Below are 18,590 nucleotides of genomic sequence, written 5' to 3'. Positions count from 1 at the left end.
ACCAAAAAATGTCTTTTGACATGGCAAAAACACATTTTAAATTTCCATGCCAAAAAATATATCTTAGTTTCCATGTCAAATCACACCATAAAAACTCCAAACTTGTCATAGCAACACATGTTAAAGTTGCCATGGCAAAAGTGTTGAAATATCGTATGAAAAAACCTCAAAACTTGTTGCAAAAACTCATCTTATTTTGTCGTGTCAAAAACACATCTTAAATTGTCATATACTTCATACTTTTCGTGGCAACACAGCTTCAATTGCCAAGACATCCAGAGTGTTACAAAAAACGTCTTTTAACATCGCAAAAACATCTTAAATTTCCATGGCAAAAAATATATTTTAGTTTCCATGTCAAAACATCCCGTAAAACACTCTAAACTGCCATGGCAACACATGTTGAAGTGGCCATAGCAAAAGTGTTGAAATGTCGTGTAAAAAAAACTCAAAACTAGTCACAGAAACTGATCTTAATTTGGCATGATAAACACACATCTTAAGTTGCTATAAACTACAAACTTGTTGTGGCAACACATCTTAATTTGCCATGGCAAAAACGTGTATTGTATTTTCCATGTCAAAACACACTGTAAGAAACATCTAAAAATATTGCCATGCCAACACATCTTAAAGTTGCCATGACAAGTGTTAATTGGCATGTGAAAAACTCCAAAACTAGTAGTGAAAATGATGCTTAATTTGCCATGAAGAAAAAACACATCTCAAATTGCCATGGTGGGAGTATATTCTAGTTTCCACGATAAAACACCATAAGTTATCGTATCAAAAAACACATGTTAAATTTGCCATGGCAAAATGATAGGTCTTCCATGTGTCCATTTTTCCAAACACTTTGCCATTTGGTCTGGACTCTAATTTGCATGATTTTAATAAAACTAACCCAGACTAACGTTCTTTTCAGCAGAACTAGCACGGTATTATTTTTGTGCCCAAATAAAAGTTCTTGGAATTGGACAAAACTTCATGAAGATTTTTTTAAAATATATAAAAAATACTGGTGTGAAGATCTACCAGAGATGGGCCACCAGCATCCCACAAGGCAAGGGCGCGCCATGTTACCTTATGGGTCCCACGGGTGGGCGTCTGACCTAATTCCAAGCTACATATATCGTCTTCCTGAGAAAAAAAATCAGAGATAAAGTTTTATCGTATTTTATGATATGGAGCCGCCGCCACCTCCTCTTCTTCACCAGGAGCCTGATCTAGAGTCCGTTCGAGTCTCCGCCAAGAGGGATTCATCACCGTTGTCATCACCAACCCTTCTCCAATTGACAACCTCATGATGCTCACTACCGGGAGTTAGTAATTCCATTGTAGGCATACTGGAGGTGGATAGAGATGGATGAGAATCTTTATGTAATCGAGTCAATTTGTTAGGGTTGATCCCTAGTATACACTATGTTCTGAGATTGATGTTGCTATGACTTTGTTATGTTTAATGCTTTTCAATAGGATCCAAGTGCCATGATTTTTAGATCTTAATCTATTATGTTTGCATGAATATATTTGAGTTCATGATCCTATCTGCAAGTTATATGAACCTATTATTGTTTCGATCCATAGATCTCCAAAGTGAGAATAATTGGGATACTGTCCGGAGATGACTGTAATTTGAAGAGTTTGTGTATTCACTATGTTCTAATACTTTGTTCCAGTTCTCTATTGAAAGGAGCACCGTAATTATCCTTAGTTTCCATTAGGACTCCGTTTCCACGAGAGGGGATGTCTTGCAAGTTCTTATCACAAACGCGTATGACTAAATATGGAATACATGCCTACATACGATTGATGAATTAGAGTCATTGTGTGTCGCTCTAGGTTGTGACCGTTACATTATGAATTACGTCTGAATATCTATCACTAATCCATACCTACGCTTTTACAATATTGTCTTTGCTCAAGTTACTATTACTGCTGCTGATCCAACCGATGCTGATCTAATTGCCACAAAACTGCTATTACTGCTATTTTTACCATTACTACTGCTATCATTGTTATCATGTTACTATGCTACTAATAAATTGCTGCACAGAAGTGGCTTCTCATGCTTGGTTAAATGGACAACTCAACTGTTAAGGCTTATAAATATTCTTTGGCTCTCATTGTATCGAATCAATAAATTAGGTAAAATACTACCCTCGAGGACTATCGTGATCCCCTATACTTGTGGGCGATCACAAAATAACTATAGTTATCATGGCAAACAAAACTAAGTTTACATGTCAAAACATTAATATAACTATTGCCGACAACATGGATATAGTCTGAACCCCAATTCTTGTACACACAAAGATGCCATGATAATTTTAAAAAAATAGCCACCTATGCACATACTTAATTGCCATGATTAGGAAAATTAGAGCAGAACTATGAACTATAAATACATGTATGTGAAGCAAAACAAAAGCAAAAAATAGCTTGACACATACATGCTGATCACCTCATTTGACGAAAATGATGACATGGTTACTGAAAATGAAAACTGCCATCACTAAGGTGTTAGGGAACTAAATACACACACAATGTGGAGCTTACCAAAAGAAAAGAAAAACACCGTAAAAATGCCATCTACTCCTACCTATGAGTTTTATCGAACTAAAATGACACATAACATGACCAAAAAATCTCGTCAATGGCCACTATGCGTCCATCAGTAGTAGCATGAAAGAGAGAAAAATGGATGAGTGAATACGCTCAGTGACGATTCGTCGTCGGGTTCGATGAAGGCCATGGGCACCACGTCGTATTCTTCCCCATCTTCCTCTGCTTTGTGCCTCAATCACAAGGGAGAAGGGTCATGGCGACATCTCCATGATGGGCGTCGAGTGCAGGACGGCGAGGAGGGTCACCATGGCAACAGGCCCGGCACCATGCATATTCCCGTCGTTGACGGCGGCCAGCTGGTCCCCGTCCTCCTCTACCAGCCCGGCGGCGTGGAGGCGGTCGGAGAGGTGTCGATTCCCGCCCTACAGCGTGGAGGTCGCAACGTGTTGCTCCTCGAGGTCACGCTCGCCCGACCAACACACTGCACTCGTGTGCCGCCCGACATAACTCCGACTGCCAGACGGGCTTCGCCTCCGTCCCGCCTGCCCAACGCCGGTCGTCTCGGCTTCAAATTCGACGACGAGAGATAGTAGACTGTGGAGGGTGGGGTGGGGAATGGGTGGTAGGGAAAGCGGTGGAGCTGCGAGTGGATAAGGCGCTCAGGCGACCGCAGCCTGACGCGAACCATTCGCTCGTGACGACGTGGCATGAGGAGCACGGCAAGATTCAGGCGACGGCTACGAAAGCATTTGGACGACAATTCAGAAAACTGACGTTCGGTACTTAGTATTTCCATATGATTATTATTCTAAACACGTGCCTGGCGCACATGCAACATTTACTACTCCCTCTGTCCCTAATATAACAGTGTTTTTTACAATAGCGTAGTGTTGGAGCATTTTTTACATTAAAAGACGTTTTTTTTAAGGGTACGCCAATGACGTACCTTAGCTTTATAGAAGAGAGAATAATATGTACTCCCTCCGTTCCAAAATACTTGACTTCCATTTGTTCAAAAATGGATGTATCTATATACTAAATTATGTCTAGATACATCTATATTTTGACAAATGGAAGGCATGCATTGTGGAACGGAGGGAGTACAAGTTAAAGGACGTTTTTGACACTACAATAATGTAGTAATAGTTTTGAATAAAAGTCCCTTTGCTCCTAGGAAAAATCTCGGTATGCCGTTTTTCTTTCACAACGAAAATCTCCCTATGCGTATCCTAGTCCTGGAAAAAGATATCTCTCTGCTGCCCCGAATGACATGTGGGGCCCGAGGCTACCGCACAACAATTCCGAAGGTCGAACGTCTAGAACTTTCTCCTCAGCGGCCGAAGACTGCTCCGCGCTCGTTCCACCACATTTCAGAAGTTTCCATTACCTTCCAGACTCCCCGCCAACGGCGACCTACATAAACTCCCTCCGCCTCGCCATCGCATCCCCACCAAAGCATTCCACAAAATTCAACAAGTAATCCAACGCAAGTCCAACCCGAGGAGATCGACCGAGCTCGAGATCAGCGAGCGAGAATGGCGGGCATGGTGTTCGGCTTGGAGAACCCGATGATGACGGCGCTGCAGCACCTGCTGGACATCCCAGACGGCGAGGCCGGCGTCGCCGCCGGCGAGAAGCAGGGCCCTACACGTGCCTACGTCCGGGACGCGCGCGCCATGGCAGCCACCCCGGCGGACGTGAAGGAGCTGCCGGGCGCGTACGTGTTCGTGGTGGACATGCCGGGGCTGGGTTCCGGCGACATCCAGGTGCAGGTGGAGGACGAGCGGGTACTGGTCATCAGCGGCGAGCGGAGGAGGGAGGAGAAGGAGGACGCCAAGTACCTGCGGATGGAGCGCCGCATGGGCAAGCTGATGCGCAAGTTCATGCTCCCCGGCAACGCCGACATGGAGAAGATCTCCGCCGCGTGCCGCGACGGCGTGCTGACCGTCACCGTCGAGAAGCTGCCGCCGCCCGAGCCCAAGAAGCCCAAGACCATCCAGGTCCAGGTTGCCTGAGCTGGTATGCATTGTGTGCGCGTCGAATCGAAGCAGAGTTTGAGTGGCTGAGTGGGTACTGAGTTTCCTGTGATGATGAGTGATGGTTTCTCTGTCTTTTGATCTCGTCTGCTAGAGAGAGTGTGTGTCGTATCGATTCGTGCGCACTGGTGATGGTTTGATGTTTCGTTAATGGAAATGGGGATGATCTCCGGCTTCGCCTGAATAAAACATGCGATTCTCTTGGCCACATTTGCTATTGAAAAATCCAAGATGTTCGTTTCTTCTCAGTGTTCTGAAAATTCAGAAAGCTGTATTTGTAACTTAACGGAAAACTGGATAAGAGCAGAACATGTGGAATAGCAGATTAGGTGGAAAACGAACTACTCCCTCCGTTCGAAATTACTTGTCGCAAAAATGGATGTATCTAGATGTATTTTAGTTCTAGATACATCCATTTCCAAGACAAGTAATTCCGAACGGAGGGAGTAGTTCTGAAGTGCTTCTCTCACCGGGGAGAAAAATCCTGGATGTCTTGGCATTTTCATCTTAACAAATGTCTGCCTTTTGGGAGGATAGAAAAAGGAAATTCCAGTTAGAATTGAGAATTCAGAAATGTTATTCTGCTTTGCCTGAATGAACATGTGAGAATCTCCAAATCCGATTGATCGAGGTATGAGGATATTTGAGATAACCGATTCAGTGTATTATGAACTGATTTTCTAATACATTTATTTTGACACAACGAAAAATAAAGCAGCCATGATTGCGTGGGGGTTAAAAGAGTGATGTGTTTTATGCACAAACCTCTTTTATCTGGACAGAACTTGGGAAATGCCATAGTACTCGGGTGTGAGCACATATGTGGGAAGTAATTCCAAAAAAACATAAAAAGTTCTGAAACATTTTTGAAAACAAATTTGACCTTCTGTGATGCCAAGAAAAAAATGTCCCATGGACTTCGGAAAATAAAAATCCGACGACGAAAAACGTGAATGATGACTTGTATATATTGTTGATTTTTTTCAAAAAAAATTCCGTGAATGTCATTTCTTACACAAATACAACAGAGTATGGCATTTTGGAGACTGAATTCCATAGAGGGCTTAATTTTAAAAAAAATCAATTTTTTAAAGTAAAAAAATATAAAACTCAATATACATGTTTACAAGGATATAATGTGTATCTGTGTAAAATTATAGGATGAATAGCCTTAAAATTCGAGCTGCACAAAATTGTAGACTTTGAGGATCAACAGTACATATGCTTAAAATGCACAAAATTGTCTTTCTGAAGCCCTCGTATTTTGACATGAAAAATTACACACATGTACACTTTGTCTCTAGGTATATGTGTATTTTTTTCATAATTTTTTAGAACTGGAAAGTCTGAATTTCATAGTTTTCAATTAAGGCCTCCATGGAGCTGGGCCTTCATTTGACATTTTCATACAATAGAAGGTCAACTTTGTTTACCAAAATGTTTCATCGTTTTTTTGACTCTTTTTGGAATTACTAAAAACATCATATCAGGTGCACTTGCACCCCAGAGCAGGGACAAGCACCTTTGGCTCTCGGGTGTAGGAGCACCCTATATGGGAAGAAAAATAGCAATTCTGAAAAAAGTTATAAAATTATGTTTTTGTCAATGAATGACTTTCATGCTATTCTAGGTGGATCAAAAATCAGCACTATATACAAGGTAATATTCATGCTTTTAGTCCTTGTTTTTTTTTGCACTAAAGGCAATGGGAGTTTTTTCTTAACAAAACTTTTTATACGAATACAATTGAAGGTCAAGTTTGTTTCTGAAAATGTTTCAGAACTTCTTCATCTTTCTTGGAATTACTATTTTCCCGTATAAGTTGCACCTACACTACACCAGAGAGCCAAAACGTATTTCTCCGGACTGAAAATGATATTTACAGAATTAAGGAGCTTATGCATGTCTGACCTAGCTTTTGCTAGGGTAGTCCAATATGATGGCGACTGATGGGTTTTTCATCTCTTCCCACAAAAGGCAAAGCCTTTTGTAATTGGAGCTTAGCCTCAAACTACGTCACCTTTTTTTCTTTGCTAATAGAAACAAGAATGGTCTTATTAATAGCAAGTTGTACCTTCAGAAAATTGTTTCAATTCATTTACCTTTTCTTAGTGGACGTGAAATCTTTTCATGGCCCTTTTCCTGAGTGGCTTTATTTGATTTAATCCCTTTTTGCCTAACATATATAACTCTATAGTTTTGTATGCGTCCTAAGCCGAATGATATAATGAGGGACTTGGTAATTTGACATCTCCCCAAAAGGGCCGAAGTTGTACAATTTGTGCAAAAACCAAAATTCAGCTGGAGAGGTACGGTGTGATAGCTTCCTTATATGCTTTTTTTCTTGGTTCTTGGTTGTAATCTCCTATTTCTATATGAAACTTTTGGTTCATAATCAACCCTTGGAAGAGTCAACATCCTGATCGACAAATTTTACAGCGAGGGTGTAATTAAATTCTTTTGAGACCCTTCACCTTATAAGCGAAGTAATTTCTTGTAACTATAACTGTGTTTGCTATTTATTAGCTGACTGGAATTTTCATCCACGTTAGTTGACATGTGACTAAGAAGTAGGTGAGACGGCGCTAAGGCCGAGATGGAGGTGATACTGCCTGTCGCGACTGTCTCCAAGATGTAGAGCTAGGACAAGACGGAGGCAGGGACGACGCAAATTGTCATGGCATCGTCGACGGAGGACACGTAGGATGCGGCGGGTTATAGGGTTCAGGTGGAGGTGTGTTAGAGGAATGACCGGTGATGTTGCCGGCGGCAAGGCTGTAGTGTGTGATCGCATTGGGCCTGGGGGAAGAAGAAGGTTATGGGCCCGTTGGATGCATATCAAATGGTGGAGGGAAAACCGACTGAAGAGAAATCTTTTCGAGCCAGAAGTAGTCGCTCTCAATTGTAACCATAGAAACTTGGCACGGTTTTGTAGAGAGTTCCATGTGTGTGAAGGAAATATGACCTAGAGGCAATAATGAAGTTATTATTTTATATTTCCTTATTCATGATAAATATTTATTATTCATGCTAGAATTGTATTAACCGGAACCTTGATACATGTGTGAATACATAGACAAAAATACATGTCCCTAGTATGCCTCTACTAGACTAGCTCGTTGCTCAAAGATGGTTAAGTTTCCTAGCCATGAACATGAGTTGTCATTTGATAAAGGGATCTATCATTAGTGGAATGATGTGATGGACAAGACCAATCCATTAGCTTAGCATAATGATCGTTCAGTTTTATTGCTACTGCTTTCTTCGTGTCAAATATATATTCATCCGACTATGAGATTAGGCAACTCCCGGACACCGGAGGAATGCCTTGTGTGCTATGAAACGTCACAACGTAGTTGGGTGATTATAAAGATACCCTACATGTATCTCTAAAGGTGTTTGTTGGGTTGGCATAGATCAAGATTAGGATTTGTCACTCCGAGTATCGGAGAGGTATCTCTGGGCCCTGTCGGTAATGCACATCATATAAAGCCTTGTAAGCAATGTGATTAATGAGTTAGTTACGGGATGATGCACTACGCAATGAGTAAAGAGACTTGCCGGTAACAATATTGAACTAGGTATAGAGATACCGATGATCGAATCTCGGGCAAGTAACATAACGATGAAAAAGGGAATAGCTATGTTGACATTGCGGTTCGACCAATAAAGATCTTCATATAATATGTGGGAACCAATATGAGCATCTAGGTTCCGCTATTGGTTATTGACCGGAGAGGTGTCTCGGTCATGTCTATATAGTTCTCGAACCCGTAGGGTCCGCATGCTTAACGTTCGATGACGATTAGTATTATATGAGTTATGTGTTTTGGTGACCGAAGGTTGTTCACAGTCTTGGATGAGATCATGGACATGACGAGGAGTCTCAAAATGGTCGAGAGGTAAATATTGATATATTGAAAGGTTACATTCGGACACCGAAATAGTTTCAGGAAATTTCGGATGTTTTCTGGAGTACCGGGAGGTTACCGGAACCCCTCGGGGAAGTAGTGGGCCTATATGGGCCACGGGAGACAGAGGGTACAGCCCATAAGGGGTGCCCCCCATGGGAGTTTGAATTGGACTAGGGGAGGAGGCGGCGCCCCCATTTCCCTCTCCTACTCCCTCTCCCTTTCCCTCTTTGCCACTTCGGAAAAGGAAAGGGGAATCCTACTAGGACTGGTAGTAGTAGGGCTCCCCCCATGGCACGCCCCTCTAGGCCGGCCTCCTCCTCCCTCCTCCTTTATATACGGGGGTAGGGGCAGCCCAAAGAACAACAATTATTATCTTAGCCATGTGCGGTGCCCCCCCTCCGCCGTTTACTCCTCCGATAGTATCATCGTAGTGCTTAGGCGAAGCCCTGCGCGGATCACATCACCAACACCGTCATCACGTCGTCGTGCTGACGGAACTCATCGACTCCATCGACACTCTGCTGGATAAAGAGTTTGAGGGACGTCATCGAGCTAAACGTGTGTAGAACTCGGAGCTGTCGTACGTTCGGTACTTGATCGGTTGATTCGAGAAGATGTTCGACTACATCAACCGCGTTAAGTATGGCGGTAGCATTATAAGATGATCCCTTACTAAATTTCAAGGTATAAGTGTTCTCCCCTTCTACGTCTTGAGCTAGCGTTGGTTTTCCCCAAAGAGGAGAGGGTGATGCAGCAAAGTGTAGCGTAAGTATTTCCCTCAGTTTTGAGAACCAAGGTATCAATCCAGTAGGAGGCTCCTCAAAAGTCCCACGCACCTACACAAACAAACTGAGAACTCGCAACCAACGCAATAAAGGGGTTGTCAATCCCTTCACGGTCACTTACGAAAGTGAGATCTGATAGAGATAGTATGATAAGATAAATATATTTTTGGTATTTTGTGATATAGATGCAGAAAAGTAAAGATGCAAATAAAAGTAGATTGAAAGCAAATATGATAAGAGATAGACCCGGGGGCCATAGGTTTCACTAGAGGCTTCTCTCGAGAGCATAAGTATTACGATGGGTGAACAAATTACTATCGAGCAATTGATAGAAAAGCGAATAATTATGATGTTATCTAGGCATGATCATGTATATAGGCATCACGTCCATAACAAGTAGATCGACTCTTCCCTGCATCTACTACTATTACTCCACACATCGACCGCTATCCAGCATGCATCTAGAGTATTAAGTTCATAAGAACAGAGCAACGCATTAAGCAAGATGACATGATGTAGAGGCATAAACTCATGCAATATGATATAAACCCCATCTTGTTATCCTCGATGGCAACAATACAATACGTGTCTTGTAACCCTTTCTGTCACTGGGTAAGATCACCGCAAGATTGAACCCAAAGCTAAACACTTCTCCCATGGCAAGAAAGATCAATCTAGTAGGCCAAACCAAACTGATAATTCGAAGAGACTTGTAAAGATAACTCAATCATACATAAAACAATTCATAGAAGTTCCAATATTATTCATAGATAAACTTGATCATAAACCCACAATTCATCAGATCTCGACAAACACACCGCAAAAAGAGATTACATCGAATAGATCTCCACAAGAGAGGGGGAAAACATTGTATTGAGATCCAAAAAGAGAGAAGAAGCCATCTAGCTAATAACTATGGACCCGTAGGTCTGTGGTAAACTACTCACAACTCATCGGAGAGTCTATGGTGTTGATGTAGAAGCCCTCCGTGATCGATTCCCCCTCCGGCAGAGTGCCGGCGAAGGCTCCAAGATGGGATCTCGCGTATACAGAAGGTTATGGCGGTGGAAATTATGTTTCGTGGTGCTCCTGGATGTTTTCGGGGTCCGTGGACATATATAGGAGGAAGAAGTACGTCGGTGGACGCTCGAGGGGCCCACGAGACAGGGGGCGTGCCCCTAGGGGGGGGGGCGCCCTCCTATCTCGTGGGGCTCTCGAAGATTTATTGACTTGAACTCCAGGCTCTCCGGATCAGATTTGTTCCAAAAATAACGCTCCAGAAGGTTTCGTTCCGTTTGGACTCTGTTTGATATTCCTTTTCTTCGAAATACTGAAATAGGCAAAAAAACAGCAATATGGGTTGGGCCTCCGGTTAGTAGGTTAGTCCCAAAAATGATATAAATGTGTAGAATAAAGCCCATAAACACCCAAAAGGGGTAATATAATAGCATGGAACAATCAAAAATTATAGATACGTTGGAGACGTATCAAGCATCCCCAAGCTTAATTCCTGCTCGTCCTCGAGTAGGTAAATGATAAAAATAGAATTTTTGATGTGGAATGCTACCTAGCATAATTCATAATGTAATTTTCTTTCATTGTGGCATGAATGTTCAGATCCAAATAATACAAAATAAAAGTTCATAAAGACATAAGAAATAGTAATACTTCAAGCATACTAATCAAGGTAATCATGTCTTCTCAAAATAACATGGCTAAAGAAAGTTATCCCTACAAAATCATATAGTCTGGCTATGCTTCATCTTCATCACACAAAGTATTTAATCATGCACAACCCCGATGACGAGCCAAGCAATTGTTTCATACTTTAATAATCTCAAATTCTTTCAACTTTCACGTAATACATGAGCGTGAGCCATGGACATAGCACTACATGTGGAATAGAACGGTGGTTGTGGAGAAGACAAAAAGGAGAAGATAGTCTCACATCAACTAGGCGTATCAACGGACTATGGAGATGCCCATTAATAGATATCAATGTGAGTGAGTAGGGATTGCCATGCAACGGATGCACTAGAGCTATATATGAAAGCTCAACAAAAGAAAACTAGTGGGTGTGCATCCAACTTGCTTGCTCACGAAGACCTAGGGCACTTTTGAGGAAGCCCATCATTGGAATATACAAGCCAAGTTCTATAATGAAAAATTCCCACTAGTACATGAAAGTGACAACATATGAGACTCTCTATCATGAAGATCATGGTGCTATTTTGAAGCACAAGTGTGGAAAAAGAGATAGTAGCATTGTCCCTTCTCTCTTTTTCTCTCATTTTTTTCTTTTTCTTTTTCTTTTTCTCTTCTTCTTTTTTTTTCTTTTTTCTTTGGCCTTTTTTTGGCCTCTTTTTTTTTCTTTTTCTTTTTCTCTTCTCTTTTTTTTCTTTTTGTAAAGTCCGAAGTCTCATCTCGACTTGTGGGGGAATCATAGCCTTCATCATCCTTTCCTCACAAGGACAATGCTCTAATAATGAAGATCATCACACTTTTATGGATTTACAACTCAAAGCTAGGACAAAATATGACTCTATATGAATGCCTCCGGCAGTGTACCGGGATATGCAATGATTCAAGAGCGACATGTATGAAAATTATGAAGGTGGCCTTGCCACAAATACGATGTCAACTACATGATCATGCAAAGTGCAATATGACAAGTAATGTGTGTCATATGAATGGAACGGTGGAAAGTTGCATGGCAATATATCTCGGAATGGCTATGGAAATGCCATAATAGGTAGGTATGGTGGCTGTTTTGAGGAAGGAGTATGGTGGATGTATGGTACCGGCGAAAATTTGCGCGGCACAAAAGAGGCTAGCAATGGTGGAAGGGTGAAAGGGTGCGTATAATCCATGGACTCAACATTAATCAAAAGAACTCATATACTTGTTGCAAAAATTTAGAAGTCATAAAAAATCTAAGCACTACGCGCATGCTCCTAGGGGGATAGATTGGTAGGCAAAGACCATCGCTCGTCCCCGACTGCCACTCATAAGGAAGACAATCAATAAATAAAATTGTGCTCCAACTTCATCACAAAGCGGTTCACCATATGTGCATGCTACGGGAATCACAAACTTCAACACAAGCATTCTTGAAAACCATAATCACCCAACTAGCATGACTTTAATATTACTTCCTCTATATCTCAAAACAATTATCAAGTATCAAGTTGATCATAGCATCCAATTCACTTCCTATGATAGTTTTTATTATACCCAACTTGGATGCTCATCATTCTGGGACCAACTTTGTAACAAAAGCAAATACCATGCTGTTCTAAAAGACTCTAAAAATGATATAAGTGAAGCATGAGAGACTAGCAATTTCTTCAAAACTAAGACACCACCGTCGTGCTCTAAAAGATACAAGTGAAGCACTAGAGCAAAAACTATCAAGCTCAAAAGATATAAGTGAAGCACATAGAGTACTCTAGCAAATTCTAATCAAATAGGCTTCTACCAAAAGGTGTGTCCAGCAAGGATGATTGTGGTAAACTAACAAGAAAAGACTAATATAATACACGACGCTCCAATCAAAACACATATCATGTGGCGAATAAAATATAGCTCCAAGTAAAGTTACCAATGAACAAAGACGAAAGAGGGGATGCCTTCCCGGGGCATCCCCAACCTTAGGCTTTTGGCTACTCTTGAATATCTTGGGGTGCCATGGGCATCCCCAAGCTTAGGCTCTTGCCACCCTTTATTCCATAATCCATAAAAGCTTTACCCAAAACTTGAAAACTTCACAACACAAAACTCAACAGGATATCTTATAAGCTCCGTTAGTGAAAGAAAACAAAACCACCACATAAGGTACTGCAATGAACTCATTCTTTATTTATTTTGGTGTTAAACCTACTGTATTCCAACTTCCTTATGGTTTATAAACTAATTTATTAGCCATAGATGCATTGAAATAAGCAAACAACACACGAAAAACAGAATCTGTCAAAAACAGAACAGTCTGTAGCAATCTGTAACTAACGCAAACTTCTGGAACTCTAAAAATCCTACCAAAATAGGACGTACTGGAAAATTTGTCTATTGATCATCAGAAAAAATAGAATGCAAAATCACGTTTCTGTGATTTATTGAATTTTTTCTCGTGAGTGCAAAGTTTCTGTTTTTCAGCAGAATCAAATCAACTATCATCGTAGCTTATCCTATAGGTTCTACTTGGCACAAACACTAATTAAAAGATAAAAACACATCTAAACAGAAAGTAGATGCAAGATTTATTACTAAACAGGAACAAAAGCAAAGAACATAAAGAAAAATTGGGTTGCCTCCCAACTAGCGCTATCATTTAACGCCCCTAGCTAGGCGTAAAAGCAAGGATAGATCTAACTAGTGCCATCTTTGGCACTTGATTCATAAGTAGCACGCATGATAGATTCATAAGGTAATTTGAATTTCTTTCTTGGAAAGTGCTCATGCCTTTCTTTAAAGGAAATTGGAATCTAATGTTCCCTTCCTTCATATCAATAATCGCACCAATCATTCTAAGGAAAGGTCTACCAAGAATAATAGGGCAAGAAAGATTGCAATCTATATCAAGAACGATAAAATCTATGGGAACCAAATTTCTATTAGCAACAATAAGAACATCATTGATCCTTCCCATAGGCTTTTTAATGGTGGAATCCGCAAGGTGCAAATTTAAAGAGCAATCATCAAGATCATGGAAACCTAGAATATCACATAAAGTTTTCGAAATCGTGGAAACACTAGTACCCAAATCACACAAAGCAAAACACTCATAATCTTTAATCTTAATCTTTATAGTAGGTTCCCACTCATCATTAAGTTTTCTAGGTATAGAAACTTCCAAATTCAGTTTTTCATCATAAGATTGCAACAAGGCATCAACGATATGTTTGGTAAAAGCTTTATTTTGACTATAAGCATGAGGAGAATTAACAACGGATTGCAACAAGGAAATACAACCTTTTAAAGAGAAATTATCATAATCAAATTCCTTGATATCCGAGATAGTAGGTTCAATATTAGAAGTTGAAGATTCTCCAATCTCTCTTTTTCCAAATTTAGCATCACGATCTAAAGATTCCGAATTTTTGGGACGCCTTCTAGGCAAAGTTGATTCATCATCACTCCCGTAATCATCAAAATTCATCTTGCAAAACATAGATCTAATCGGAGATGCGTCAATAACTTTAAGATCCTCATCATTATTTTCATGGAGACTAGAAGAACACACTTTTATGAAGCTTTCTTTTTTAGCACGCAATCTAGCGGTTCTTTCCTTGCACTCGTCAATGGAGATTCTCATTACTTTGAGAGACTCATTGATATCATGCTTAGGATAAGAAGATCCAAGTTTAAGAGAATTAACATCAAGCGAAAGTCTATCAACGTTCCTAGCCAAATCATCAACTTTGAGCAATTTTTCTTCAAGCAAGGCATTAAAATTCTTTTGAGAATCATAAATTCTTTCACACTATTCTCAAAATCAGAGGGCATCTTATTAAAATTACCATAAGAATTATTGTAGGAATTTCCATAATTATTAGAGGGATTACTAGGGAACGGTCTAGCATTAAAATTTCCTCTATAGGCATTGTTTCCAAAATTATTCCTACCAACAAAATTCACATCCATAGATTCATTATTATTCTCAATCAAGGAAGACAAAGGCATATCATTTGGATCAAGAGGGGTATTTTTAGTAGCAAACATCTTCATAAGTTCCTCCATCTTTCCACTCAAAACATTGATTTCTTCTATAGCATGCACCTTTTTACTAGAAGATCTTTCGGTGTGCCATTGAGAATAGTTAGCCATAATATTATCAAGCAATTTTGTAGCATCTCCTAACATAATTTCCATAAACGTGCCTCCCACGGCCGAATCTAAGAGATTTCTAGAGGCAAAGTTCAAACCGGCATAAAAATTTTGTATGATCATCCATAAATTCAAACCATGAGTAGGGAAATTGCGAAGCATCAATTTCATTCTTTCCCATGATTGGGCAACATGCTCATGATCAAGTTGTTTAAAATTCATAATATCGTTCCTAAGAGTGATGATCTTAGCGGGAGGAAAATACTTAGAGATAAAAGCATCTTTGCACTTGTTCCAAGAATCAATACTATTTTTAGGCAAAGACGAAAACCAAATTTTAGCACGATCTCTAAGTGAAAATGGAAATAACTTTAATTTGACAATATTGTTATCCGTATCTTTCTTCTTTTGCATATCACACAAATCAACAAAATTGTTTAGATGAGTAGCGGCATCTTCACTAGGAAGGCCGGTGAATTGATCTTTCATAACAAGATTCAGCAAAGCAACATTGATTTCACAAGACTCAACATCATTAAGAGGAGCAATCGGAGTACTAGGGAAATCATTATTATTGGTATTCGAGAAGTCACACAACTTGGTATTATCTTGTGTCATGGAAACAAGTAATCCAACACTCAAGCAAACAGAAAAACAGCAAGCGAAAAGAGAGGAGGAGATTCGGAAAGGGAGGGCGAATAAAACGGCAAAGGTGAAGTGGGGGAGAGGAAAAAGAGAGGCAAATAATGTAAATGCGAGGGAGATGGGTTTGTGATGGGTACTTGGTATGTCTTTACTTGAGCGAAGACCTCCCTGGCAACGGCGCCAAAAATCCTTCTTGCTACGTCTTGAGCTAGCGTTGGTTTTCCCCGAAGAGGAGAGGGTGATGCAGCAAAGTGTAGCGTAAGTATTTCCCTCAGTTTTGAGAACCAAGGTATAAATCTAGTAGGAGGCTCCTCAAAATTCCCACGCACCTACACAAACAAACTTAGAACCCACAACCAACGCAATAAAGGGGTTGTCAATCCCTTCACGGTCACTTACGAAAGTGAGGTCTGATAGAGATAGTATGATAAGATAAATATATTTTTGGTCTTTTGTGATATAGATGCAGAAAAGTAAAGATGCAAATAAAAGTAGATTTAAAGCAAATATGATAAGAGATAGACCCGAGGGCCATAGGTTTCACTAGAGGCTTCTCTCGAGAGCATAAGTATTATGGTAGGTGAACAAATTACTGTCGAGCAATTGATAGAAAAGCGAATAATTATGATGTTATATAGGCATGATCATGTATATAGGCATCACGTCCATAACAAGTAGACCGACTCCTGCCTGCATCTACTACTATTACTCCACACATCGACCGCTATCCAGCATGCATGTAGAGTATTAAGTTCATAAGAACAGAGCAACTCATTAAGCAAGATGACATGATGTAGAGGGATAAACTCATGCAATATGATATAAACCCCATATTGTTATCCTCTATGGCAACAATACAATACGTGTCTTGTACCCTTTCTGTCATTGGGTAAGATCACCGCAAGATTGAACCCAAAGCTAAAAACTTCTCCCATGGCAAGAAAGATCAATCTAGTAGGCCAAACCAAACTAATAATTCGAAGAGACTGGTAAAGATAACTCAATCATACATAAAAGAATTCAGAGAAGATTCCAATATTATTCATAGATAAACTTGATCATAAACCCACAATTCATCGGATCTCGACAAACACACCGCAAAAAGAGATTACATCGAATAGATGTCCATAAGAGAGGGGGAGAACATTGTATTGAGATCCAAAAAGAGAGAAGAAGCCATATAGCTAATAACTATGGACCCGTAGGTCTGTGGTAAACTACTCACAACTCATCGGAGAGCTTATGGTGTTGATGTAGAAGCCCTCCATGATCGATTCCCCCTCCGGCAGAGTGCCGGCAAAGGCTCCAAGATGGGATCTCGCGGATACAGAAGGTTATGGCGGTGGAAATTGTGTTTCGTGGTGCTCTTGGATGTTTTCGTGGTCCGTGGACATATATAGGAGGAAGAAGTACGTTGGTGGACGCCCGAGGGGCCCACGAGATAGGGGGGCGCGCCCCTAGGGGGGCGCCCTCCTATCTCGTGGGGCCCTTGGAGCTTTCTTGACTTGCACTCCAGGCTCTTCGGATCAGATTTGTTCCAAAAATAACGCCCCCGAAGGTTTCATTCCGTTTGGACTCCGTTTGATATTCCTTTTCTTCGAAATACTGAAATAGGCAAAAAAAATAGCAATATGGGCTGGGCCTCCGGTTAGTAGGTTAGTCCCAAAAATGATATAAATGTGTAGAATAATGTCACATCCCTAGTCTGGTATGACCTAGACTAGCTAGTCATTTGTGCATCATGTTTAAATTTCATTTAAATTTGAAATGAGGATTGGTGGAACCCTCAGAATCATTTTTTAAAATGACCCAAATAAAAATTTCTCCAAAAGGGTCCAAGAAAATGCTCATGTTGCTCTCTGAGGATATTGGACAGAGCTAAAAATCAAAACAATATTTTTAGGAGCTCATGGATATTTATTTTGGCCATTTGGATTAATTCGATAAATAATTGCATTGGAAATATATTGCTATATATATGGAATATGGTCCAAAAATTATGCCATTTATAAAGGAGCTCTGGAATATTATATCTAGCTCCTGCAAAAATTGGGATAAGGTAATAAATTCATTTAGTATTTTATTAAATCAAAACTAATGTCAGAAAATTTGGAAAACAAAAAAATAAAAGAAGGAGAAGCTTACCTGGGGCTCCCCCCTGTGCAGCCCAGCAGCAGGCCGGCCCAGCCAGCAGGCGGCCCAGCCCGCCCCCTCCTCTGTCGTCTTCGTCCTCGACAGAGGGAGGGGAGCGTGCCCGGCGCGCGCGCGCGCCACCGCGCCACGCCACCTCCCTCCCTGCCTGCCTGCCTCTCCCCTCGTCGCTCTGGATGGACCGGACGACGCCACGCGACGCCCCGCACCTCTCTCCCACTCTCTCATTCTTCCCCCTCCCCTGGTTCTCTCTCTCCCGACCGCCCGAACGCGCCCGTCGCCACCGCTCGCCGTAGTCGTAGCCACCACGCCCTTCAAGAGCATCTGAGCAGTCCACGAGCTCCGCCACGTCGCCGGCTACCTCCTCGTCGAGCCACGCACCTCCGGACGGCCTCCATCGCCGCCATCGCCATCGTCTTCCTCCTCGGGCTCCGCCGTTCGCCGCCGTCGATTCGCCGTCACCAGGTCTCCCCCGACCCCGCTGTGCTGCTCTGCGTGATCGCCGTGAACATCTCCATGTTTCCCCTCTCTTCTCCCCCTCGTTCCGTGTCGTAGCCGTCGCTACCACCATGGGCGAAGCCATCGCCGCCGCAGCTCCTCGCCGTCGTGGCCAGAGCCACCGCAGCCCGTGCCTGCACCTGCCACCGCGCTCAGTAGCCTCCCAGAAG

At 41.4% G+C, this 18,590-nt stretch overlaps 1 protein-coding gene across 1 annotated transcript; it reads left to right on the top strand.

Moving 5' to 3' along the window:
- Window positions 1–3,997: 3,997 nt before the first annotated feature.
- Window positions 3,998–4,829, top strand: LOC119275116 (17.5 kDa class II heat shock protein-like). The gene has a single exon (XM_037555913.1). The coding sequence runs from the start codon at window positions 4,104–4,106 to the stop codon at window positions 4,581–4,583; it is 480 nt and encodes a 159-aa protein (XP_037411810.1). The 5' UTR covers window positions 3,998–4,103; the 3' UTR covers window positions 4,584–4,829.
- The last annotated feature ends 13,761 nt before the right edge of the window (window positions 4,830–18,590 follow it).

Source organism: Triticum dicoccoides, chromosome 3B (assembly GCF_002162155.2).
Source record: "Triticum dicoccoides isolate Atlit2015 ecotype Zavitan chromosome 3B, WEW_v2.0, whole genome shotgun sequence".
Lineage (NCBI taxonomy): Eukaryota > Viridiplantae > Streptophyta > Magnoliopsida > Poales > Poaceae > Triticum > Triticum dicoccoides.
The sequence above is the reverse complement of the archived record's forward strand: the minus strand, read 5'-3'. Positions and strand labels throughout refer to the sequence as shown.

Coding starts and splice junctions, on each gene's coding strand:
- LOC119275116 (XM_037555913.1), top strand. CDS start 4,104: ATGGCGGGCATGGTGTTCGGCTTGGAGAACCCGATGATGACGGCGCTG.